This window comes from Ochlerotatus camptorhynchus, unplaced genomic scaffold, assembly GCF_037179485.1.
Source record: "Ochlerotatus camptorhynchus isolate MF236.1 unplaced genomic scaffold, CSIRO-AGI_Acam_v1.1 ptg000367l, whole genome shotgun sequence".
NCBI classification, from domain to species: domain Eukaryota; kingdom Metazoa; phylum Arthropoda; class Insecta; order Diptera; family Culicidae; genus Ochlerotatus; species Ochlerotatus camptorhynchus.
Window position 1 is genome coordinate 1448481 of NW_027040855.1, and position 27986 is coordinate 1476466.

The 27986-nt window shown below is 40.5% G+C and overlaps 1 protein-coding gene across 2 annotated transcripts in view; it reads left to right on the plus strand.

The window, feature by feature from the left end:
• The window catches only part of LOC135709876 (zinc finger protein 37-like), a 218554-nt gene extending 192140 nt beyond the window's left edge, over positions 1-26414 (plus strand). For both annotated transcript variants that reach the window (XM_065232314.1, XM_065232315.1), the window contains exon 2: positions 22294-26414. In XM_065232314.1, coding sequence (XP_065088386.1) covers positions 22340-23908 — 1569 coding nt within the window. In that variant the 5' untranslated portion in view covers positions 22294-22339 and the 3' untranslated portion in view covers positions 23909-26414. The remainder of the gene's footprint in view (positions 1-22293) is intronic.
• The last annotated feature ends 1572 nt before the right edge of the window (positions 26415-27986 follow it).

Sequence of the window (27986 nt, forward strand, 5' to 3'; positions counted from 1 at the left end):
ACCCAGAGAAATTCTGTTCAAGCTTCAAATAGCAAAATCTATTTATCAAGACTGAATACTTTCAGCCCATCGATAAGTGGAATAACGCATGATCCACATTGTAAAGATTCACTATTTTCAGCTTTTCTACAGGCTAGAGTTGTGGTTTGAACCATTTAGTTTATCAATTCAATTTATCTGTGTAATAATTATTCACAAGCATTCTTCCAGGTTAATCCAAGAATAGTTTGATGATGATAAATCTTCCTAATATTCACATTACAGTTATGACCCGATCCTGTCAGCCTCTCCGCGCATCAGACTGTTATTTTTCAGTAACTCCACATAATTGTGATTTCATATCTTCCTCCTTCAAGATGGATGTTTAAGATACACATACTTTGCTAGCTGACACAATGGGGTCTTTGCTGTATAATTATTCTCTTTTTTCAGCCTTCATTCAGACTGGATCTATTGATTTAAATTATTTAAGTTTTCTTCCAGCTTTTAGATAACGGAACATCATTGGATTTATACTGTAATGATTCACTCTTACAGTTTTCACCCTGGTTTTGTCTGTTGATTTGATTTTCAGCTCTCAGTCTTGGGCGGTCAATTTTGCTCATGCTCATGCTCTAAGTTTACTTTCAGCTTTTCGCTGATGGAACGTCTTCAGATTTATATTATAATGATCCACCATTTTGTTTAGGCTTCAGGCAAATCCAAGTATAATGCATGATAACACTGATTCATTTAAAACCATGGTCGCATCACTTATCAAGGTGAATCCTGATCCAACGAACCCAACTTACTAACAAAATCTCCTTTCCTGTGTCTTTTGTTGAGGTGCAGAGGTAAAAACGGCCCACAAACAACAAAGGTCACTCTAATATTCCTTCCCTTCCACCTGATTGCATGGACGTTATTGATCTACAAAATATGGAGTCACTGAAACTTGTACAATGAGAATGGACGGTCACTCCCAGCCCCATTCAGTTGATTCATTGTTCAATTTCACTGATTTTGATCAATCGCGTAGTAGCAACCATTGATATGTGCAGTCAGTCTAAGCTAAGCTAAGTTAACCCATAGAAATTCTGTTCTAATTTTTATTTGAGCTTACGCAAAACTCTCCTTAGAAATCCTTTGGAATTCTTCGCAGAATATTTTGGAATTCTTTTCTGAATTTTCTTGAAACTTCTTTACGAATTTCATTCAAACTATTTAGATTTTTTTGAATTAACCTCAGAACACGATTACTTCGGTGTGCTTCTTGAACTTCCCCAAAGTTCTCTTCTGAATCTCCCCCAGTATTCATTTGAAATTATCATCAGAAATCCCTTTTAATTTTGTTTATAATTCTCTTGAAATTCTTCTTAAAATATATCTGCTATTCTCCTCAAAAATCACCATACCAATCTCAGAATTAACGTGAAAGAAAGAACGAAACAAAGAGATAAGGATTAGGCCCAAGTAACATTGCAAGTTTTATCAAGGTTTTAAAGCATGCTACAAGTCTAAATCATAGTTTTCAGAACCCTCATAAAACCCCAATTGCTACTTGGGGTAATTCATATTTGATTCCATTTCCATAAAAGCTTATCCTTGACAGATACGCGCATTTCGTCTGCAATGTGCAGACTTTGTCAGTGTATTGTACTAATATTCGACTTCATCCTTAATTAGTTCAAGACACTGAATAAGTCTGCACATTGTAGACGAAATATGCGTATCTGTCTAGGATAGGCAATTAAGAAAGTGGAATTAAGTGTGAATTACTAATCCATCTCTTTTTTTTTTTTCTTTATACAGCTATTCCACTTTAGACGCCCCTATTCCAGAAATTTGAAATCTAGTAATAGCTCCGTTGATTCCGAGTTTTTTTCAGAATTTGGTCGAAATAATTCACCGTCGTAAATTTGCGCTTCTCAGAATAAAGCAATTTAAAAAGTGATCATCCCTAATATCTGTTGACCGATAATCTAATAATGAACACTGAGTACAATCGTGAAGATATTGTAGTGAAGAGGTGCCGGTTGGAATCAATTGTTTTCCAATAACCAGTTACCGAATTTGTAAGCAATATTATATAATGTTTATATAAGCTAATAAATATATTATTATAGCTTTGTAGCTGACTCAAAGACATCAAAACTATATCTTATCTGCTGACAGAGTCGGTCCGATGGCTTCCGCCAGCACCTCTCCGCAATACCATCCCTTTGGAATTTTCAAAATTTTATAAAAAATTCTTCAAATTATGAGAACTCTGTACATTTTTCCAATCCTTCTAAATTTTCCAGGGACTATATGTTTTTTGCAAATGGGGATCTTGAAATGTTTTGAAAATGTGTGATCTTGGAAATTTTTTTAAAGCCTGCATTTTGAGAATCTATCTCAATCCCTTATTGTTGGGAAAAAAAATCCAATCCTGTTTTGTTTGTTCTAAATCTAGGATAGATTTTTATGAGTCAAAAACCTCGAAAAAATTTCACACTCGAAAACTCTAAACAAATTTCAAAACCTCATAATCACAATGTGTTAAAACATTTTATTGCTCCGAGGTCTTAGCATCAAATTCGAGATTTCTAAAACAATTTCTAAATTTAATCTCTATCTCTAAATGCTGGTATAAATGATACATTCAGCAGGCTGGCGTTCGGCTATGCAACCTTATAACAAATCCTTGACTATGATAATGTGTAAATTTTGGCTCCAAATCTCTGTTTTTTTTTATATAATTCAAAAGGTATATACTATGTGAGTTTACACGTATGACATTTGATTCTCAAAAATATCTAACAGTGGCGTCGCCCTAACCTCAACCTACCTGTTCAGCAGCTCTCAAAACGTAAACAAATAAACAAATATTGGTATCAATTAATACAAATCAGTGAAACTATAAGAACCTGTGCCTTTTGAAACTGATTTGAATGGAAAATTTAATGGAATAGTTAATCAAACAACAACAATGACTCATAAGGAACAAACATAACTTTATTTAGAAAAAAGGTACCTCATGTAACCAATTTTCTACGTTGGACACTTTTGCGACCATTTTTCAGCAAACTTATTTAATTTACCCATTAGGCGCTTTCCTCACTTTGTCTCTTTCAGAAATACCCTTTTTCCAATAATTGGAACATAACAATTAAAAAATTATTGCATTTTCATAACCTTCCATTGCCATCCGAATCGATCAACAAACGTGTGACCTCAAACAACTCATTACTGCTGCCCAAAACCTGACAAACCACTCACGTCTCCACACGTGAATTCTGCACAAATTCAAAAAACCCATTTCACTCATCATCCAACTCTCCGCCCATCGTTCCGCCGTTTTCAATCAACGAAGCAAACGACGCCCATCAATTAATGCTAACTTTCATTCTTTCACCTGTCCTGATCCAACCAGATCTCCACCCGCTCTCAAAATTCGCACACACACACACACACACCTCCATCGTCATCAACATCATCATGGTTGACCAAATTGCCTCCGGGTACCATCATCATCGCACCGTAGAATTGCGACTCGTCATCACCAAGATATGATTATTTACGAATGTTTAAGTCAAATATTATCATAAGAAGCTTTATTATGTTAATATCGTTGTCTCTTCCCTTCCTCTCCCCGTTCGATCATGCTCTCTCGTTCGCCTTTGATAGCTTTTGATTCTTCCTCGATTCCTGCTGCGGTTTCGCTCATTACACTTGACTGCGGCATTCGCTTCTGTAGTTTGCCTCCCCCGAAAATACGACCAATCGACCATCGCCAGAGCAGCCAACAAGCTTTTGTTTCTGGGATGGAACGAATGGAGTAGCAAAAAAAAAGAGACACAGATTCAAATAGCTCCTCTCGATCGGACAAAAAAAAACGCTTTAATCTCGATTCTTATGTTCGAAATTTAAATAATTCATCCCCTTACTACGACATACATGGGGTTCAAAGGCTTTATGGGCCGTCGTCGGCGGCGGCGGCTCAATTTTCGGGACCATATCATACCGCAATCTCTCAGAACAACCCGCGTAGTCATTGAAGCGTATGGAGCCAGATTGAGGCTGAGTCCTGAGCTGTCCTGAGCTTGGAAGGTGGCACTTCGAGAGCAACTTCATTACGAAAACAGCGGCGACCCGCGGAAAGTTGGAGGCTCACTCACGCTTTAACTGGAGTGAGATATTTCCGGAAAACATCGAGATTTGAGCGTGATTGCATTTGTAAACCAACACCGATTTCTCGCTAGTAAAAGCTCAATTTTGTGAACAAACTATACCAAATGATTGAAGAATCATTCCTCTATCTGGTTGTGTTCTAGATTTCTAGGCTGAGCTTTTATTCGTGGGAATTGGCGATGCAAGGGTTTGTTTATAAAATCAATTACGCCCAAATCCCAAATCACTCCGGATTTAGTTGGTATTGAAAAGTTACGTTCGTTGTGGTCGTTCCTTGCCAACCCAATGAATCAACGCAACAATCATTGAAATCTGAATTATAGGCTTATTCCATTTTGGTTTTATGAAGGTTCTGTAGGCCCTGATTTAGACTTGTAAAATGCTTTAAAACCTCCATAAAACCAACAATTTTACTATGTATGTTTGCTGGGGATATAAGGCCGTTCACCGAAAGTGAGATAATTCCGAGAGTAACATCTAGAGCGTAAAGTTTTTGATTTATCAGAATAAATGCAATAGCACCGCACCATTCTTTTTGGTTCCCTATCCACACGGTTAACTCCAACGGCAAAGACAAAATAACCACAAACATCAGTTCGCTCAAAAATATGCGTTTGCTTTCGCGCACTCTTTTGGATATTCTTCGAACTTTAATTGTTTAAAACAGTGATGCCATAAACATTAGCAAATCGATATTTTTCCGCTCTCATACGCTATCAATATCACGCATTATATTGGAGCAAAATATCATGCTTGATATTGATTTTACAAGCTCCTTTGACTTAGACTATTCACAACGTGTAATGTTGAAGCTGAGAGTAGAATCGACACAAAAATGATTCCGTTGCACCTCGTTTTTTTTTTTTAGAAAGAGAAGGTATAATAATGCCATCTCTTTTTTTTTCTTCACCGATGGCAGACACGAAGCAACTGCTGCCAGCCGTTATAGCAAAAAATATGAAACTCAATCTCATCACAGTTTGGTGTGATTTGCAGCTGGTGAATTTTGTTAGCTTGATATTCCGGGCTGTAATTATCACAGCTTGCAATATCAACCGCTGCTGTTTGCTTGTTGATTTTTGCCTTAGAACATCAAGCGTGATTTTGTTCTTTGGTGAGATTTGATTTTTTTGATATTTTCCCAGCACTGGTTTAAAACAAAATTATTGGTGAATAAATTCACATTGAATACAGGGTGGTCAATGAACCGGGAATACTGGGAATTAACCCGGGAATTCAACGGGAAAACCGAGAAAACAAAATCAATTAAGCCTACTGGTTATAAGTCGTATGTTTATTTATTAGGAATGCACAAGTTTATTATAATGATGTGTTTTTCTGCACCAACTTATTGTAAATTCTGTGCAAAACTAATTTTGATATTGCCATGCCCTAGTAGCACGCTTGTCACAAATCGGTTGTGGCAACTTCTATACAACTTATATAAGTCATTACCAAGTTGCTGCAACTTATTGTTACGGAAATGTACTACTTGGGGTATCACTGAGTCATGAATATTTCAGCTTATGTATTACTTTTGCAAATGGTTTAAAATTAATCTATTCAAAATAAATCAAAAGTGTTTGCTTTTCCATAATTACCGTGCAATTTTTCTTGGTAAAATCATGAGATTTTCCTAAATCTCACAATAAAATACCCTTTGCACTCTACTCGTACCTTGGAATAATCTTTGAAATTCCCCTTAGAATTCATCGGAATTTTCCATAAAAATCCTTTAATACTATCCTGAGAATGCAATTACTTGAAATGTTCTCAAAATTTTAATAAAAACTCTACTCAGGCAAGGATCCCAGTATCTGGCGACCAGATTAGAAAAATTTTCTCAGAAATTTAGTCTATTTATAAATCTCATTGAATTCTATTGGAATTATTCTTAAAATTCACAAGCAATTCGCCTCACGATCTCCATGAAATTTCACCGTCACGTAGCCGCTCCCTGTAAGGTTCTTTTCACAAACTTTATGAAATTATTCTAGGAATTACTTACGAATTCATTTCTGAACTTCCTTTCTTCTTTCCAGAAATTCTTTTGAATTCAACCCAGAATGCCATAGGACATTCTCTAAATTATCTTGGAATCCTGGTCAGATTTCCCTTAGAATGTTTACCAGAATTTCGGAATTATTCTTTCTGGATTTCACTGGAATTAATACGTATATTCCATTTCAATTCTCCTTAAAAATTCCATAGGTATTCTCCTCAGAATTCTATAGAATTCCATTCTAAATTTCCAGCTCCCTTTACATTCTTCAAAGCTGCAGAGTGTTGATTTTCAAAAATCGTAAATTTTCAAAAATTGTAAATTTTCAAAAATTGAATATTTCGAATATTATTCTCAATCTTATCTTTTAAATAAAATCAGTTTTTTTCTAACTCTGAAATCTTGATGTTAAATTAAAGAAAATAAAAATTGTGAAGCTTAAAAGTCTTGGGCATTTATTTTACTCAATATTTCGACATTTATGTAAGTAAAGACTACAGAGTGTTCAAACCAACTAATATTCTTAGAACTACTCAGGGATTTACCATGAAGGCCTCTTCACAAGTCTCTTAGGATTCTAATTTTGATAGGACTTATTTTCAGAATAATTTCGATATTTTGGTTTTAATCAAAACTTCGTTGAATTGTTTTCCAAGATTTTCTCTGATTTTTTTTGCAATAATTTTGCAATTCTTTTGAATTTTCAAAATCATTAAAAAAAATCAACAAATTATCTTATGTAAAAAAGTAGAAGGGTCTGTGTCTAGGGGCTCGAAAGGAAGCTTGACGTCGGACCGCTAGTGGACGGAACAAGTATGAAGAGCATTTAGTTCTTTTAATTGATCGATCATCTATTATCTTAACTCTTTCCGAAGAACCTTGCGATAACGCTTGGCGGCTTCTTTACCAAGACCACGGTCAGTCATTGTTGCTTGTTAGGTAGAAGAGTGGACTACCTAACCTACCACCAGCTTCCTACTTCTGCTATTGCTGCTTCTGCTGCCGCCCTACCACCCCGTCCGAAGTGAAAATGAGTTGAGGCTAGACAGCAGCGCTCTTTCATATCTTTTCAGGTTAAGGTTCAATTTACTTTGATGCATTTTCAAAAAATTCGAATGCATTTTTTTTTCGACGCATCATGTCATTTTGCATAAAGCTCACGTCATTTTGTGTAAAATAGCAGAATGATGTGCAACCAAGTGGTACTTGATTTAAGACGACTGGGTTTGGGAAGAACGTTTATTTCAAGAAAACAGTGATAAAGTTATCACTTTTTATTTGTACATTGGACAATGCTTGATATTACCACTTTTTCAATATTTTCTTGTTGAAAATGCTAGTGCCACGTGGGAAGTGGCGGGTGCGCGAAATTTTGGTGTTTTGTGTTCATAGGATAATAAAAAAAAACCTGTGTTTTAGGGTTTTATAATGCCCTCAAAGGCAGACCAGAAGCCTAGCCTATTGTGATTTGACAAGCAACGGTCAATCAGCGGCCGGAAAGAGTTGAAACCGGTGGGGAACATTGTTTGAGACTGACTATAGAGGATGATGAGGATGAGAAGTTGCAGTATTATTTGTATTAAGGATAGTAATGGGGTCTGATTAACTGCCTCTTTCTCTTGAGCCAACTCTAGACCCTTCATTCCTTTTTCAGATCTATTAGTGAACTGCTCGTTTGAGTTCCTCTGGTATATTCAATTAGATGATGTTCCTGAATATACAGTCAAACAGCACGTAATGTTGTGAACAACTTCAATGACACTTGTCGAGCAGTGCTGTCGTTTTATTTACAACAATTCAATGCCTACGAGATTGTGCCGAATGTGTACCGAAGGTATACTGAAGGTGTGCCGATGGATGTGCCCAAGCTGTATCGAATCTAATTTCGGCATAATGTGCTGAGTGACTTACCCCTCGGTTCAACCTTTATTTGGCCTGATAGCGCTCGGCTTACTGACCTTCCATGAACCTGCTTCTTTGTAAATGTTGGCGCTTTAAAATCATTAAAGGACTCGTGAATAATATAGTTATTGGAATTGATACTAAGTATCTAGCAAATAACGGGATATTGCAATGATTTCAACACTTTCGTTTTTGGTTGAATATTTAAAACCGGGAATTTTTTTGGTTTCGAACTGGGAAAAATCCGGGAATTTAAAATTGAAAATTTACTGGCCACCCTGTAAATAGCAATAAATTGACGGTGCTTTGAAGACTCTGATAGTATGATTTGACCATTTTTGGCGTTTCAAGGGCTTCTTTGCTTTTTAAGCATTGGCGCTTCAGAGCTATTTTGACGATTTAAGAATAGTTTTACGGATTGGACTAGATGCCAATACGAGTTTTGAAAGCTTTAATGGCATTTTTAGTATGTGGCATTTTGGTCTATTTTGAAGCTTATTTAGGGGCTGTTTGGCATTTCAAAAAGCCTTTTTTTTGTGATTTTCGAGATATGTATCGACTTTTGCCGTGAAATTTTGCGTTTTCGACTATAGTGCCGTCGAGGTGATGTTAAAAGTGTCTAACATTGATAACATGTATGATTTTTTTTTTGTGCGTAAAGAAGCTTCATACTTGAACATATTTCCAAAATTGGTTTAATTTTTGGACAGCTCTCAAAAGGTTAACATTCTTCCGGTAAAATTGGTTTTCCGAATTCACCATTTTTGGGCAATGGTTTTTTAGAAATAAGTTCCAAAACTTGATATTCACTGGATTGTTTGTAGATTCTGCAGTTCAGATCAGGGCCAAAATGATCCAACTTTGATTGATTTTCAGAACTCATTTGCGAAAAGTTGCAGATTTCAGGCGTTATTTTTGGCAACTCCCAAACAGTGATCATTTCTCCGGTCAAATCAAATTTGACAAATTTACATATTTGATTACCATAAATATTATTTTGGAACAAATACTTCCACTTTGTTATGAGAAAATATTGCACTCATCATGGACAGCATTCGGATGTAATATTGATCCAGAAATAATATGTGATGAATTTGGGTTAAATTTTTTTTTTTTTTATTTTTTTTTTTTTTTGACGTTTGGAAATTGAGTGCCAATTACCGACGAGTGCAGATTGCAAATTGGCGACTAATTTCTGAACAAAAGCCAACTTCAACACCTGTAACCTATGGAAATCATCAACAGTGTTGATTCAACACATGCGCCAGGACCAACGGCTTAACTTCCCTTCCGAAGACAGACTTGACCAGAGATTTGTTCGCCTTAGAAAATTCCAAACGAACTCAGATGGGATTGAACCCACACATTGGAATGAGACAGCAGTCACGCTTACCACTCAACCACCAGTACCGTCGATTGGGTTGAAGTTATCCATCTTTGATTGAATTTCTGAATTTAATCGTGAAAAGACGCTTCGTACTTGTGCAGATGTCTGCAAATTGTGTTGATTTTTGGACAGCTCCAAAAAAGTAATAATTTTACTCTCAAATCGAACTTGAAAAACAGTTGATGATGACATAGATGAGCCATTCAATACACAAATCGGCTACTGAAATATAGCCCAATATCCCTCTTACAGCACAGCGTCCTGAACGATTCTCCCTCGCCGAAATACAGGTTGAGATGAAGGCAGACAGAGTGCAAAAATGAGCCAGCATAAGTTGGTGATCCCCTCTTCATTCTACCCCAGCAACCACAGCCACCCAGAGCCACCCATCCATCCGTCCAAGCAAGAAGGCATCTCCGCCTCCTGTATGCAATTTACATGCTCTGCTGCTGCGGTTGTGTGCTCCTTGCCAACCAACCGACCAACCGGCCGAATGCAGATAAAAAGGAGCTGATTTCTCGCCCACTCACCTCGCATGATCCCACCACCGACGGACGACTGACTGTTTCATTTCGTTTCAACTTTTTTTTTTCGGTGGCCAACATCCTCAGAGAGTGTATAGTTCTCTTGGGTTGTTATCTGCCCACTTTTTTTTTGTCTGCTGGCTCGGAAGGAGGCTCCCTCCAGGTCCAACCAATTTTCGACTGGCTGGCTGGCTGACTGGGTGCTTTTTTGCAAGTGCCCTCGCTCACTGTATTTCAACCACCTCCTTCGTAAGCAAGAAGAACAAAAATGATGGGAGGTGGGAGGTAGCCTGCCCCACCACACACGTCTTTGGTCTGCTGTGGTCTGTTGAGAATGTTATTAACTATAAAGATATTTTTTCATAAAATGCTTCTGCAGATGTTGGATGGCTGCTGTTCGCTGATGAAGATGATGGCCTAAGGGTGTTTTCGGTTGGTGCCTTTTCCGTGCGAATGAAGCGAAAGAGCAAGACAGAGCGTAGCAAGATAATAAGATCTGTTGGTTTCTCATGGGCTGTCGCGTCCAACGCAATCCTTTCGGTCTGGAGGAGAGTTCTAACTGCCTCCTACTAGAAGATGTCAGCCAAAATCTTACCGCTTCCTCAAACAATCAGGCCGAGCAAATAATTACCTGCATCCGTCCACGCATGTGTTTGACTTTTACGGCTGTACCCTTTGGGGCCTTCGAACCGGGCGCAACTTATAATAATATATTTATAAACATGAATGTGCCCTCCCTCTCTGTCTCGTTCCGTGCATCCTTGACTAACTTGACCAACACCACGGGGGATGAATTGTGCGTATATCAACATCAGCAGATGCCTCCGTGCGTCGTGCATCCCCCGTCATTCATCAGGTTATCAACTCCGGGATGCACCGGGATGGTGTGATGGATGCGAAGGCTCCCGGCTGCTTCCGTTCACGATGTTGCTCGACGACGACGACGACGATGATGATGGGAATTGACTCCACTTCATTCTTACCTTCATACTCCCTTTACCAACAGCATAAACAACATCCGCGGCGCGTCATCGAAGGAAGAATCTTGAATGAATAATGACGAAACGATGTGTAGCATAATAATAGACTTCCAGCACCTGAACTGCATCGGTATCGGCATCGATACCGAACGTCGTCTCATCTTGTGGTAAGACAAATAGCCGGCTTGCAGATTCAGTGTACCACCGACGACCGACCACCATCAACAGCATCTTCTAGACGAAAGCGATTACGGTGACTGCTGTGTGAAAAGTGGTAGCTAATTATGATTTCCAATCTAGACTAGAGCAGCAGTCAAACCACCGACGACGACGACGACGACGACGATGATCATGATGATGATGCTGCGGGTTTTCTCACCGACCAACACCCGTAGGCAGCACCAACTCCATTGAGCACCACGATGATGAGGCTGTTGGTGGTTGCTGATGGTGGCTACTAGTGTTTCCCGGTTGCATATGATTCATGGGCGTCTGATGATATACTAGTTTTTTTTTTTTGCGCTCTTCTGTGGTCCATTTTGATGCGGCGATACATAAATCATGAACGTCGCGACGCATTGTAATTTTTGTTTCTACTGCAATATCTCTCTCTTTTCCGTTGACGAACTGCCTTGTGCGGAAGTGATAGTGTGGTGATTTACAATTGCTGGCAGCCTCCGTTATTTGGAAGCGATTATGGCCATATTTACTGAGATAATCGAGTTTAAAGATTTGAAAAATCCAAATCATGGTTGAGGTCAAATTTACGGAACAAATCAAACAAATGAAGACCCCTCAAATCTAAATTAAGGCCATTTTTTCCGAGATAAACGGGTCGAGATAATCAGGATCTTTAGGTATAGCAGTTCAGAATATGTGCATTTGGGATACTCAGCAGCACTGCCTAGCGACAGAATTCCGAATTTATCTGTCCACCATCCAATAACCCTTGACCTTCTGATCAACTTTGCTGAAGATATTACCCTTTTAAATAATAAGATCTTGATACAAGGTTTATATGACTTCCAGTGAGGTGCGTTTTGAAGGTTATTTATGATCTGCGATTTGGATGCTGGTGTGATTTGATGTGCCCCAGCACAGATTATGGTTTTAGTAAGTTAGGTTCTGGTGATTTCTCCAGGAGTATCCCGAGCTTATCCGAGTTTGACTAATGTGGTTCACGGAGTTTAATTCGATTTACACTGATTTGGTCTTTCAAAGTTCATGTGATTTTATGTGCCGCATTGCAGATTTTAATTCAAAATAATTTCTGGACAATTATCAGATATGACCAATGATCTGAGTTTTGAAAGATTATTTGACTTGGTGTGCCACGTGGCTAACTTAAGGTACAAGGTATGCAAGTTATGCATGAGCATGCACATATTGTGTACTGCTGTGTTTCCAGATCCTGATAATATAGAAGGGTGATGTTTTCGGCTATGTTGGTCAGGTGGTCAAGGGCTGATGCGAGGTGAACTTATCAATTCTGGATTCTGCCACTAGGCGGCTGTAGTGAGCATCCCACATGCACATATTCTGTATTGCTGTATCTCAAGATCCTGATTATTTAGACCGTTTGGCAAAGTTGATCAGGTCAAGGGCTGCTGGGTGGTTGAAACTAATTTCAAATTCTGCCACTAGCTGGTGCCAGGTTAAGTGATGATCCATTTTCTTCTGACGGTTGGGGCATGAGCACTAACTCTTGTCCTAGCCTTTTATGACTTATTGCTATAGTGCCATTACTCGCTTTCTGAAAAGAGAAGAGGAAAAGGAAAAGAAGAAGGACAAAGGGAAAAGGATTATGTGAAATCTATGAACATAAACAATATTTTTGATCTGAAATATACAATATAGAAATGCAGAACGGCGTGGTGGTCACTACCCGAGTTTTATCACTAAGGCCTGTGCTCGAAAAAAAAATGCACCAGACAAAAGTGTTCGCCAAAAATTTATTTTAAGTCGGATTTTCGTGAAACTTTCAGGGAATGAACTAATACATATGGATTATGTTTCGGCGTAATTACTTTATTCAATTTCCTTTCCATCGCTGAAAACCCGCACCTTTCCCTTAAGATCCCTCATTACATTTTGTGCAATGGTGGAGCCGACCTTTTTGGTCACTTTCATTCATTCTTTCTTCAACTCCAGCTCGTTCTTAAACACCTTGGACGATTTTCGAAATTTGGCCTTCATTATGGCCCAAAATCTTTCCACCGGACGAATCTCTGGTGAATTTGGGGGGTTGGCGGTTTTTGGTACAAAAACAACGTTATTGTCTCTGTACCAATCCAACATCGATCGCGCGTAATGGCATGATGCCAGGTCCGGCCAACATAATGTCTCCCCTCCGTGGGACCGCAGTAGGGGCAACAGACGCTTCTGGAGGCACTCGGTGCGGTAAATTTAGATGTTGATGGTACCCATTGTGATGTACGGTTTACTCAGTTTACCGGATTGGCATATGGCTTGCCAGAGCAAGTATTTTTTGGCGAATTTGTCCACTTACTTCTTCCTTATGTCTTCCGGAACATCAAACCGTGATTTGGCAACGTAGAACTCCAGCCCCGGTATCTGCTTTGCGTCTGCCTTGATGTAGGTTTCGTCATCCATAACCACACACATCGGTTTCGTTAACCACTCTCGATACAGCTTCCTTGCGCGGGATTTGGCCGCCGTGTTTTGTTGAACACGCCGGTTCGGTGCCTTCCGGACCTTGAATACACGAAGCCCAGCTCGTTTCATGGTTTGCTGAACGAACCAGGCGGAACACTTTGCCTTCAGAGCCGCAACGCGAATCGAAAGGTCCGGATTACGCTTGAAATAATCCAACACCTTCCGGGCCTTCACAGGGTCAGCTGTCTTCGATTTTCTTCCACTTCCAACCCGCCGCTCGGTCGACTGGGACTCCTTAAACGATTTTACCACCCGAGACACAGTTGTATGGGTGATTCCCAGTTGTCTTCCGATCCATCTCATGGTGGCAGTCGGATTTTCCATGACGGCACGGAAAATTCTTCGGTGATTTTCTTCTTGTTTCGATGACATCTCAATAACCACTGAACCGATTGTTATGAAATTTTGCACATGTAAACAATTCACTCCAAACTAGTTATACTAAGATTTTCATCAATTTTTACCCACGGATAAAAAAGTTACACACGGAAAAAAATGGTACATTTTTTTCGAGTACCAGCCTTATTATCAAGTCATAAAAAGTAACAAGGACTAAAATGTGATCCTTTGATTACTGGAAAATCCTGATGCTTGGAACTAGCAATCATCCTCAATGTGTAAAAACTGATGATCTCTCAAACTAGGAAATACCAGCGCCGGCCGCGCCCTACAGCAGGTCAAGAAAGGAATGAGTAGGAATGTGTTGACGTGACACTCGCTTTGATGGAAGCCGAGAAATCCCCAGCACTTCCACGAGGAATCACTGGGATGTTGGGTAAGAGGGTTGGGTTTGCAGCAGGGTTCGTTTTGGTAAATAAAGATAAAAAGAACGATCTCACCGAGTGACCAAGTGAATCTGTATCATGCTGCCAAGCAATGTTCCAGCGCAGTAGTCCAAATCGTTTGCTTGATGAGGATCAACATCCGGTCTGGCTGTCTGGTAAAACTTGAATGAAATGTCCTGAATCGAATGCTCTCTTGATAGGTTCATTACTCCAACTTGCTCCTCAGTGTATGAGCAGGGACGTAGCTCTAATATTACATTGATAATCTTGCTGGATGGCTGCTATCTAGGCGAACTCGGCAACACTCCCTTCACCCTTTCTCCTCTATCCAACGCTGATCGATCGTCCATCACTCCTCCCCACCAACACAAAAACAAACGTCACTTCCTCTTTCAAAAAAGCAACAAAAGACTACATCTATACATCAAAAATAGTTTATTGTCCGATAAGTCCATTCCGGATTCACAATCATTAATGCCTTGTCTATCAAACAATCACACTCGCGGAAAATAAAAAAAAAAAAAAATCGTGACAGCTCTTAAAATGCCAACCGATCTCAGCAGGGCCTACTCCGAATCCTCTGCTGTCGGCAGTTGATCACTAGAATCAAAACCATGATTTATATGAAATAGATACAGTAGTCATGATTACCATGAAATTGAAAATGAGTAAGTGGAATTTTGTTGACGATATAATTTGAATTCTGATGAATGTGGGCTTTTTAGTGGAATACCTGTATAAAGAGAGAGAGAGAGAAGGATTAGTAATTTCCATTTAATTCCACTACCCCTTATTTGCTTATCCTTGACAGATACGCGTATTTCGTCTAAATTGTGCAGACTTTTTCAATGTCTTATACTAATACTCGACTGGTGCAGAATATGTGCAAGTTGGGTGCTCACTAGCGCTGCCTAGCGGGAGAATTACGAATTGATCTGTTTTCTATCCAGCAACCTCTTTACCAAAGACATCATTCTTCTAAATAATCAAAATCTTGAGATATAGCAGTACATAATATTTACATGGTGTCCTAAAAAGCACCCCAGGTTTCCAACTACGTGAAGTCTGACTTTAGATCCAAAATAACTCAAAGTATGCCATGAACAGAGCTGGTATATATCACGGCCGTCATGCAGTGTTGGCAAAATCAGAAATCAGTTGATATTTTTCCGCTCTCATGCGCTCGCAATATCACGCGTGATATTGGAACAAAATATCTTGCTTGATATTGATTTTACAATTAGCGGTGCCGGTGGTGTAGTGGTAAGCGTGATTACCTCTCACCCCAGCAGGCCTGGGTTCAATCCCAGTCGGCGCCGCCGGGATGTTCTGAGGCATAACATCTCTGATCACGCCTTCCTTCGGAAGGGAAGCAAAGCCGTTGGTCCCCGGTTCATGAGTTGATGGGTCGATAGGTAGGGTCCAGGTGTGGGAGCTGCCTTCCTGGCGTCGGTAGCATTGGTGCTCAGCACGGAAAACAAGATCGACGGAAAACAAACCAAAGAAAAAAAAAAAAAAAAAATTGATTTTACAAGCTCCTTTTATATTGCGAGACTATTCACAACGTGCAAAAATCAAGCTGAGAGTTGACTCGACACAAAAATGATTCCATTGCACATCGTTTTCTTAGAAAGAGAAAGCATAGTTTGCTATCTCTTTTTCATCTTCACCAATGGCAGACGCGAAGGGACTGCTGCAAGCCATTATGGAAGTTGAAGTTGCATTCAGGTGTAAAGCAAAAATCATTAACCTCAATCTCACCACAGTTTGGTGAGATTTGCAGCTGGTGAGTTTTGTTAGCTTGATATTCCGCGCTGCGATATCACAGCTTGCAAAAACAACCGCAGTTGTTTGCTTGTTGAATTTTGTCTACGAAAATCAAGCGTGATCTTGGGCGTTGGTAAGCTTTGATTTTTTTGATATTTTCCCAACACTGCCGTCACGTGATAATGAGACAACAGGTCCTCTCACTATAACGAGACGAAACTATCTATAATTAGCTTTCTTGTCACTTTCCAATGATCAAGCATTCATGAGAATAATTCTTGTGCGGTTTTGCCATCAACATTTCTATCTGATTTAGATGAGTTTAAGTAAGTAGCCATATGTAATCGGAAGCGAGAATATATTTTTAAGATTTCCTCGGTAAAAGCTCCTTTAATAACAATTAATGAGCTAGTAATTACGATGATCACAACACAGTCACATTCTGTCATGACAAAAACTGCAATGAGTTTTTGAATCTCTATCACCGATTTCTCATCCGATGCCCTCCCCATGGACATGGAGGTTGACGGTACTGAAGCAAAGGGTTATGTTTAATTTCTTTATATTTGCAACGATGATGATTTCCTATAGTGACACATATCACCTTCTTAATGCTTCAGTATACCTCAAACGATTAATTCTTGGTTGTTAATAGAACTTCCTTGATGCAATCGGCTGCATTATGCAGACTGAGCAATTCTGATTATAGTATCAGATTTGTTCTGTATACAGAGGAACTGGGAGGGCTTATTAAAAACTTCTCACCAATAAAGTAATGATCTTCTTGTAAATTTTTCATATAATTTTATTAATATTTTATTTTATTTAAGCATATTATTTTTGTTACAGTCAATTTGCATTAGCATATGATACAAGAGATTTAATATTACTTGCTCGTTTTCGCGTAAAATAATCAATATTTATCTTACTTGTAATTACCTTTGAAAGTTTTTTTTCAAGTTTTTTTTTTGTGATCTGAAAATTTACCCAGTTTGGTTAGAAGTTTCGAAGCTAACGCATGTCCACAGGCCTAATAGAAAGATAGGCAGAACAAGTGTATCATTAAGAATCGTTGCATGCAGGGTTGCTTCCACTCACTTGCTATAGATGAGTGATTTTCTGAGTTTTGAATTCGTTAGATGTTTTAATGGAGATTTGTACTGTTGGATGCGGGTGGAGGTTGGAGGGCGGGTGTTTGACGCATAGAGCCTGTCAATTTCGCTTTCAGAGTGTCGCAGTCAGCGGTTTTATGATTCGTGAGCGCTCACGATTCGTAGAATCGTTGATTGTGACTGCAAGTGGATTTGACGGGTTTTGTGTGTCGGACGCTTGCTTTTTGGCCTCTTCTTGTGTCTAATATGTGCAGAGTATCATTATAACGTCTAATGGTTTTGAGATTCCTGGTGGCGTGAAATATATTTGTGAGAATATCTTTTTGAGATTTTAGCAGTCACGTTTTGTTTGTAGTTTATATTTTATTTATTTCATGTAATTATCGTAAATAATAGTTATTCAAAGCGCTGTGGATTATAAGATGCTCGATGACCCTCGAGGGATCGATTTTGCTTACTGAGCAGAAAATCATGGATTTAACCCCAAGCTCTTCCACAGCACAATAAATCGCCACCATCATTTGTATATTTGATATTAAACATTAGCCTCGGAAACTATTTGCATATCAAGCGAAAACGTAGTCCTGTATTGTCGCGAAGCGTTATGGTTCTGAGATGCTCGATGACCCTGGAGGGATCGTTTTTGTTTACTGAGCAGAAAATCATGGGTTTAATCCCAAGCTCTCCATCATGACTCTTAAAATTCATTATCACTAAACAAAATTAATATGTTCTTTCGATAGCCGGCTATCGAGAGATTAAATAAACAACAAATAAACAAAACAATACATACTTTTGGTTGCATCGCCAACTTGAGGTGAATCCTAACCGAATACCCTACCCAACCCTCCAACTCCGTAGCACTTATGAGGGTGTCGCTAAGTCGGTGGCCTCTCGTTAAGTAAGTACTACATCAACATTTCCTTCCCTATCCCTAGTTATGGTAAAGATGGGCGTGGCCGAGAATAGCGACAGTCATGCTTCTGTTACTCTTGTTTAGATTGGAACCAATGTTTACTCCCCAGCATTATTCCTGAAAGTAGTCTAACTGAGAATTTCAGAAGAGACGTGAGTGTCGCTAGTATCCAATCTACGAAGTATATCATAACAACGCTAACGCTAACGCTAACGCTATCACCGATTTCTCATCCGATGATAGTGACAGATGTATCTCTGTAAATATCGCGTGAAATCATTCATTGAAAATTCCAATTCAGCTTAAACAACTTATCTTTATCCAATTCGAAGGTACAGTGATGGTGGAACCCATATGTTACATCAAATGCCTATGACATTGCTGTAAAGTGGCACCCCAGGTTTCCATTACAAGGTTAAGTGTGGAGGATCACATTGACAGCTTCCGGATGTGATCCAGATGCCTCCGAGGAAGTGGGTGGATCCTTAATTGAATCAAACACTGGATTTTTTTTTTTATTTTCCATTTTCAAAATTCTATGACCAAAAGAAGTAATCGTAAAATATTTAGAAAATTCTGAGACTTTAAAAAATTAACAAGATCTTGGATTTAGTCAAAGTTTATGATTCAGAACACTGGTTGGCAAAGCGGAACTTTTGACCATTTTCAATTAATTGTACACGCAAAAGACATTTCTTTTACATCCAATGTAAGGTTGGATTTATTACATCCTCTGCATATGTTTCATATAACAAATGTAAGGGCAGTTCTTACATTGGACTGCTTCATGCAAGCAAGTTTTTCCAGAAGCATATTTTCGTATAAAAACTTCACGAGATGATTTTCTAGACGCAATGCATTTGGGAAAACAAACTTTTTTTTCAAAAATTAAGCTAAAATAAAAATAACAAAACTATTTAAAATAAAACCTCTGCCGACCATATTACATAATCTGTTCATGAGGTCAAACATTGCAAATTATGCATTCTTCTTACTTCTTACATTCTCCGGTAGGGTGTATGATTTTCACTCCATGACGATGTTTTAAAGGAAAAGTTGTTCGTAGAATTACGTCGGTTTGTCTGTCCTAATTGCCATTACTTTTAAAACAGAACGATCATGTTCAGATAAGTTTAAATCTGCTTTCAAATAAATTGCAGTATGTCATCATTAAATATTACAACCAGTGTTCACTCGGCTGTCGACAAAAGCAGGCCACTCTCGATGTGTGTCACACGATCATCTGTTTTCTCGGCAGCAACCATTTTGTGATCCTCCTCATTGTTCTTCATCAGTAGTTCTTTCAGTCAATGCGTCGTCAACTTCGGAAGGCAACCATTTCGTGATGAGTGTGTGAGTGATGACCACGTTTTGCGTTCATTGCTGCAATGGAAGCGCTCTGACCCCCGTTGGCAATACTGCCATACAATGAAACCACTGGAAGCGGCTCCCGTTCTGATGGAGGAGGCTTTTTGGATAGCGTTGTGTTGTATTGTATCTTTTGACTATAGTTTTAAGATGTATTATATAGTGACCAAGAATACTCGACTCTGGAAAGTTAATTCAATTGAGCCTTATCAAATAAATTAATAAACAACTAAATATTACAACCATGTGTAAGTAATGAACCCTTTCATGTATCAGTCCATAAGTGGAAAATTGATCATAGCCAAATCGTTCAATAGTCATTAGCGCACATGCAAAAATCATTAGATTATCATCTACTAGCCCATATGCTACTCACACTGCTGCACACTGATTACAATCGACCAGAAAGAAAAGAAAGTAAATCCCGAAATTCTCACGCCAATTGTGCCCATTTCCCTGTATCACCAATTCGTGCTGTGCTTTAATATATTAACGTCTCTTTAAACTGATCACCTGCAAGACGCGAAGGAAGTTCATTCGAGACGGCACCAATTCGTGGCTCCTTTCGATGATCTACATAACAGTAGTGCTTTAGAGAGCGCGAACCCTTCTCTGCCGTGTTGAACAACAACGCTTTGCTCGTAAACCGGGGGCCAAAAATCATTCAATTGATCGCTCCTCGTCCATCTCAAGTGTCGATCTTCATCTCGTTTTTTGTTTGCCTTTTTTTTTCCTGGGACCCATCCAGCATCATCACTCGTCTCGCGCAGTCCCACGGCCGCCGCCGGCAGAGCCCTCTTTCCCCGTCGCTGATTTCAGAATCATACCGGATTTTATTGACGCGCTTACTGTACCAACAATTAACGTCATTCAACGGCTCCACGGTCCCGCGGGACCACCTGACGCACTTAATGACCGCTGATGCTGGGGCTGCTGCCGTTGTACCACTACGGTATGCTCTCGTACGTCAGCCTTCTAACTAGCGGGACCCATTCGAGATTAGATTAGCTTTTTCAAATGATTTTATTCCCATTCCAATCGCCGAATGCCGTCGCTTCTTGTGCATCCCCCCCCATCCTTGGGATGGCAAAAGGGGGTCTCAATCAGCGACGAAAAAATTGCCCATGGACCGGTTCACTCAGGAGAAATTATTTCCACAGCGGAAAAGCCCTGCTCGCAGTGCGCGATGAGAAGAGAACAGCTCACCCCCTGGGCAGCCGCTGATAGCGATAATAATAATCAATTCATTTGATTAATATTATAATAATTATTATTGCCTTTGTCCCAATCCGAGCGGGGTGCAACCCTTCGGACCAATCAATCGGTAAAAAGAAATTAAAACTCGTAAAATAAATTGAGTCCCCATGGTTTCCATCGTCATCGTCGGCGTCCCCCTACACCTGTGAGCGTGCTGAGTAAGCCACACAATCGAAATGCAAGGGGACCCGAGAGTCAGTGATCGCGCGCCGCAGCCCAATAATGGCAATAAAAGCGATCATGGTGGTAATCAATTTGGATTTCGGCGTTCCCCGCGCGTGAGTTCCTTCGAAACAGGACAGAGACGGAATCGAAGATGATCGAAATCCAATCAGTATGAAAATTATCTTCGATTTTTGACCGAAGACATTACGGACACCTTCGAATGGGGTGGACCCAGAACCGAGAAGAATAGTACCAACCAGTTAGCCGGACCAATTCTTCCCGACCGAAATCAATAAATTAGAGAATTAGGCCAATATTTTAATTATGGGAATTTAAATAATTAAGATATCTAGCCAAAGGTTCGTGGTGGCGACGGCGGCGAAGGTTCGTTGATGCTTTTAATTGGGATGGTTCGGATTCATTCCCAGCGTCCGTCGTCGTCCACTTGCGTGCTCTGATTGGGAATAAATGGACCCGAGGGAGGTCATAAAACCTGGACTTACCGAGACACTAATTAAGTGAGAAAAGATATGGCTCTGATAGGATTACGCGTCACGTCGTCGGTATATTGATAATGGGGTTGTTGTTCGTGTCCACCGCACCGATCGGTGTGGTGTGGTGGAGGTGGGTTATCGAGTAGCGGCTCCCGCTAGCGATGCCATTTTCGGGGTGTGAAGTTAACTGTATGTTGTTCGGGCGGTGGATCTGGCGGCAAGCGATTCGATTGTGGGATGAATAATTTTGTAATTAGTTGATTTCCGATCTTGTAGTGACTCGGGAAAGCCGATCACGCTCGTAATCGGGGATTGGAATTGATAATTATCGGGTGAAGATTCATTCGATTGGAGCGCGTAGGAAACTGAGGGGTTAAATTTTTGTCATCCTTTTGGTGTTAATATGTCAGGATTTATAATATCCTAAGTAACAGTGCAAGTTTTATCGAGGTTTTTAAGCATTCCACAAGTCAAAAGCAGTTGTTGAATAATTTGTATTCCATAATGTTTAGCTCATTTCTGTAAATGCTGTGACCTGGACTATGACAATAAATGACACACACACACATAACATATTTTATCCAGATACGCTCACAAATAACTCCCTTTATTATTCATTAAATAAATATCAAATCAATCAAGAATCAGTTGTTCTGTTATAATGGCACTGAAGCTGCTGAGCATAGAAGACTATATAATTAAGTTCAACGTTTTATCAAGACGAAATTCGATGCTACCAAGATCAACTTTGACGACGAATCAACATTAACTAACTTCTTCACCCTCTTTCTCCATCTCTTTTCCAGAATTCCCCTGTTCGTCGCTTCGGCCAGTAACAGCATCACTGACCTAATGACTATGGCGGATGGTAGCTATGACCCAATGGGGCACATCCAGACGGGTCGTCAGCATCCTCACTCGCACCATCCGGCTCATCATCACCATCACCATGGTAGTACCGGTGGCGGTGGCGGCGGCGGCGGTGGCGGAGGTGGTGGCGGAGGTAGTGGCGGTTGCAGCGGGGCCGGCAGTACATTCCTACAGCTAGAACACCTGCAACAGCTGCACCAGCGCTATCAGCAACACCAACAACAGCAGCAGCAGCAGCAGCATCAACAGAGTCAACAACCTTCGCCCTCTAGCTTGGAGAACAACAACAACCTTCCCTCGGCGGCCAACCACAATCTGTTCCGATCGGAACAGAAGAAGCACAAACGGAAGCGACTGTCAGCGGTGCTGGACAAGTTGCACCACAACGGATCGGCTGTGAACCACAACAATAACAACGTCGGTGAAGGTAGCATTAAGATGAAACGCTCGGAGTCCCGTTCCAGCACGGAAGACTCCGCCGAAGATGTGTTTCCGTACTCAGCGAGCCCTCGTATTAGCATAAGTCCCCTCCGTCTGAACGAATCGGACGAGAACAACATGAACCAGGTTCAGATAAAACAGGAACCGCAACAGTACCTCTACAAACAGCTACAGTACATGAACCCGCTAGCATTCTTCAACTACTTTCCGCAGCAAACTAAGCTCCTGTATCAGGAGATTGCACGACAGCGGAGTCACTCCGATTCCGACCTACAACAGTTGCCTCAGAAACTTCCGGAGACTGCACCGGCGGCACCTCCCGAACCTCAGGAACCTCAAGAATACCCCTTGGATCTGTCCATGAAATCGACACTGTTGCACAGTTCTCCTAGTCTAGACTCTGTGATCAAACAGGAACCGAAGTTGACCTTCACTCCGCCCCCTCAACCGCTGCCATCGATCGTCAAAGGTGACGTCGCGTCCAATAACACCAAAAAGTCCGCAGCTGCCTGCTACAATCTCAACGTGTCTCCCGTGGTGGAAGAGATGCCACCCGGTTCGGACGTTGCCTACATGTGCCCCGTGTGCGGTCAGCTGTTCTCGCTGCAGGACCGCCTAGCCAAACACATGGCATCCCGCCACAAAAGCCGTTCCAGCTCAACAGACATCACCAAGTCCTACATCTGCGAAGTCTGTAAACGATCGTTCGCCCGATCGGACATGCTCACCCGCCATATGCGTCTGCATACCGGCGTCAAACCCTACTCCTGCAAGGTCTGTGGTCAGATCTTCTCCCGCTCGGATCACCTGTCCACGCATCAGCGGACCCACACCGGCGAAAAACCGTACAAATGTCCACAGTGCCCGTACGCTGCCTGCCGGCGAGACATGATCACACGTCACATGCGAACGCACACCCGCTACGACGCGCAACGCAGCGGAAGTTCCAGCGGGTCTCCAGCCGGAAGTCCCGCCTCGATGGACCAGAAACCGCTACTACTGCCGGTGGTCAGCCTCAGCTCGGGCGCCAGTGCTCGGGTCATCAAGAAGGAATCGGCCTTTTCCACCAGCCCAGGAAGCTACGTTATCGAAACCAAGACTGAATCCTAGATGAACTCACTCTCAAACACACTCACACACTAGCGCAGACAAAGATATAGATACAGAGAGAGAGAAAGAGTAGTTTTCAGTGTTAGTAGTTCCCATCTGCATTCCTAGTTTCCTAGCAGTTTTACTCTTCCTTCATTAGTAGTTGTGTTTCGGTTTGCCAATCTCTTGTTGTGTTAGTAGGTTTAGAGTTTCCTTTCTTTTTTAACTATCCAAGCAAAATGTATTCTAAGAAATTTGAACTATTCCCGAATTCATTCCCAAAATCGTAGAAGTTTTTGAACGTAGGATTAAATCTCTCCCCTGTTTCCCCATTGAAAATACTGAACATACAACAAAACAGAAAACAAGAAGAAATCTCAAAGGTTGTGAATTTAAAAAAAAACTAGAATAGAAGATCTTTAGTCGTTAGTTGAACGAGATCGTGCTTTCGTTATTCGCGTACTTCATTTCATTAGCCCATCTAACTCCCCTGTCCCCTAGTCCCTAGTGATTTCAAACGAAGGCGTGTGCCCCCACCTGCACATGTCCAAGATTTCAGAAGTGATGCTTGCCACGACGGTAATTAGTGATTTCCAGTCTCGAAAACATTCCCCTTCCTTGATAGATTCCGGTAGAATACTAGTGACATCTGTAGGTAGAAAGCAAATAGCACTCAACTCGAATAAAACACACACACACACGCTCACACACAGATACTGAAACAACAAGAAACCAACCCAAAAGTACGCCTTGAACAGTGTGCCTTATTGTGAGTACGAACAACTACACAAAGAACTAGAGAGAAGAACACTTTTTTACCGTAGAAGAAGAAAAAACCACACACCCTACCCCCTCCTCTATCCTACCCATAGAGTTTATCCTCCTACACCGATCCAATTCCGGAGCATTTCCTTTCTTGCCCCAAGGGGGATGGAAGTCAGGAGCTCCCAGTTCCCTGCCACCTACGCTTCCGGTTGATTTCATTATTACTACACCACCGCCATGTGCTAATACCCGTTGCAGCTACTACTACCACTACTACTAATGGATGGTGGACCGGGTCCGAGGATCAGACCCCGGGTGGCGGTGGTAGTACACACTAGTCAAGTTAGGACCAGAGCAGTAACCGTGCCACAAAGGGGCTATATATTTATGATAATTATCTCAAGAGAGAGGGAAGGAAGCGAAGGAAGGACCGACCAAGCAAATGGTCCCGGAGCCATTGGCCATAGAGAGCGAGAGAAAGAACGCAAGACAAAAGCAGAAAAACTGCTGCATGATCTTAATTTAAATTTTCAATCATGCAAATTGAATATTAAAGCCGGGGAGGACTTGTTGCCTCGGGTTTTTCCTTTCTAGCACTACTGAAGGAAGTACCAGCTAAACGGAATGAATGTATGTTTTCCGAGCCCCGAAGCTTTATGTTTCTTTTGTTTTATTTTCCATCGTTATTTCCTTGCCTCGAACCTTCCCCCGAGTTGCCCTTTTGCAGTCGCCGCAGCAGCAACAGCAGCAGTTGCGGTAGAAAAATTCTTCATTTCCGACCACGAAACACCCCCGCAGTATAATCAGTTTTACGCCGCCGACGACGACGACGTCATTTGGCAGATTGTCAGAATTTGTAATACCTACATATACCGCTACTTGCGCTAATTTTTATACAATCAGCCAACGAAGGAATGTGTCCTGTGTGTTGGAGGTGGTGGTGGAGGAGCCATCGCGTGCGAATGTGGGAGGAAACTAATCATTTACGTGGACATCAGGGTCACACGGGTCACGCATGCATATTTCGTTCGTCACGGTATGTCACGGAACGTTTTTTTTTTTTCTTGATACACTAGGGTGTCCCTTAAACGTGTGGCTTGAAATAAACGGAGCAGTTTCAGGGATGAGTAGTCGGTTGATGGCTTATCGTGGATTTACGAAACATTGACATCGCTGCTCTCGATTTTCACGATTTCTTTGACAGATATGTAGGTACTACTGCTGCACTCCGTTAACCTAGAAGAAGAAGAAGAAGAAGAAGATGAAGTACATGGCAAGTTCAATCATACAATACAATCATCGATGGTATTAAATGGATGATTAAAAATTGAAATTCTGCAGCATGATCATTTCTATGAATACACAATTACTACAAATATGCAATGCTTAACATCCGCATTTGACCACTTTGTCAAGCAGTTTGTTCAAGAAACGCGCAAATGATGGCTACTTTTCTAGAAGAAAAAATCTTAAAATAATGTTTTATTTCAAAGTTTGAGTGGTAGTAAACTTCATTTTAACTGCTCGAATGAAATGGTTTATTAATTATATATTCGAGCAGTTTTGATATGGTCTACTACCAGCAATAAATTCCAGATTTTTCAAACTGAGCATAAATGAGACCCAAAAATATCAAAAATTTGTTCCACGACAAAGTTTGATTGGTGGGAAACGTCATTTTAAACTGCTCGAATTATGTGATCCATCAACAACTTCATTTACTTCCGCTCGAAGTTCCAATAAAACATCATTTTAAGATTAAGTCTTCAGATTATTTTGAGATTTTGTATTCTAGAACCACGAGAAAAGTAGCCAACATTTGTGCGTTTCATAAAAAAAATAAAATTTAGTTGGTCCAGTTTTGTGAAATCGCAGGTAGAAAGTCACGCCAAAACTGCTTGACAAAGTGGTCAATTCGTAATTGACCACTTTGTCAAGCAGTTTTGGCGTGACTTTCTACCAGCGAGTTCACAAAACTGGACCAAATAATTTCTATTTTTTTATGAAACGCACAAATGTTGGCTACTTTTCTCTTGGTTCTAGAAGAAAAAATCTCAGAATGATATTTTATTTAAAAGTTCGAGTGGTAGTAAACGTCATTTTGACTTCTAGAATTAAGTGGTTAATTTTGAACAACATCTATCACATTGAATCATAACTTTTCGAGTTCATTCTGAAATCTCGTCCATTACACGACCGTTGAGCATAGCAATGTTTGAAAACTTAAGATGATGTTCTGATGTCGCTGATAATGTTTACTGAATTTCTCTGAGTTCCGTTTACTAAAATTCGCAAAAAACTACGGTCACTCATAGACTGAGTGAAATTTTCCTCATATTTGAGCAGATTGCCGCTCGAATATGAGTAACATGTACTCATACTCGAGGAAAAATTTACTCCGTGACCGTGGATACATTTACACACCATGTAGATTGCATTTACACACTTAGTCGAGCAGCTTGTAAGATGTGCTTCTACCAGAGATTACAAAAGTGAGCTGATAAATTGTAGATTTTTCAGGGAGAGCATAATTAAAATATTTCCTCGAGGTTCTTGATAAATATTGATTTGATTTTATATAATGTTCCTTCTGTGGTAGCAAACATAATTTTAAACTACTCGAATGATGTGATTAATTAATCATATTTGCGAGTAATTTTGAGACGACCTGTTACGAAAATGAAGTAACAAATCCCAGATTCAAAATATTGTTCCAAGTGGCAGGCGCGTAGGCTACATGTTATACCGTGACAGCGGGCCCAGCACAGCAAAATAAACTATTTGAGCCCGGGACATGCTGCCTACTGTCAAACGCTGCTGTTGGTATATAGGCCTTGTCACTGGCCTGGTTCCAAAGCATAGTTCGAGTATAGTCGCTATATTCATAGTCTGGTGGATAGAATCCCGGGAACCAATTGAGCTGTCAATTAGCGGAACCAATCTAGCAAATCACGACCAAAAACAGAAAAGATCACATCAGCTATTGGGAACAAAACTTCGGAAACCCTTTCCTTGTGACTCGAGGCTCGCCTACGCAAACTAACATCATCTTTGGGTTGGGTAAAGTTTGCCCTATCCAATGATGCTGGTAATTTGCGTTCAATTAATCATATTGTCGAGCAGTTTTGAGACGACCTTCTTCCAGCGATTTTACGGAAATGAAACAATTAATTCCAGATTTTCCAAGCATATTACAAATAAGACACTACTTTCTCGAGGTTGTAGAACAAAAAATATCAAAATATTGTTCCACGTTAAAGTTCGAGTGGTAGGAAATGTCATTTAAACTGCTCGAATGATATGATCCATTGGCGAGGAAATAATAATCAACGTT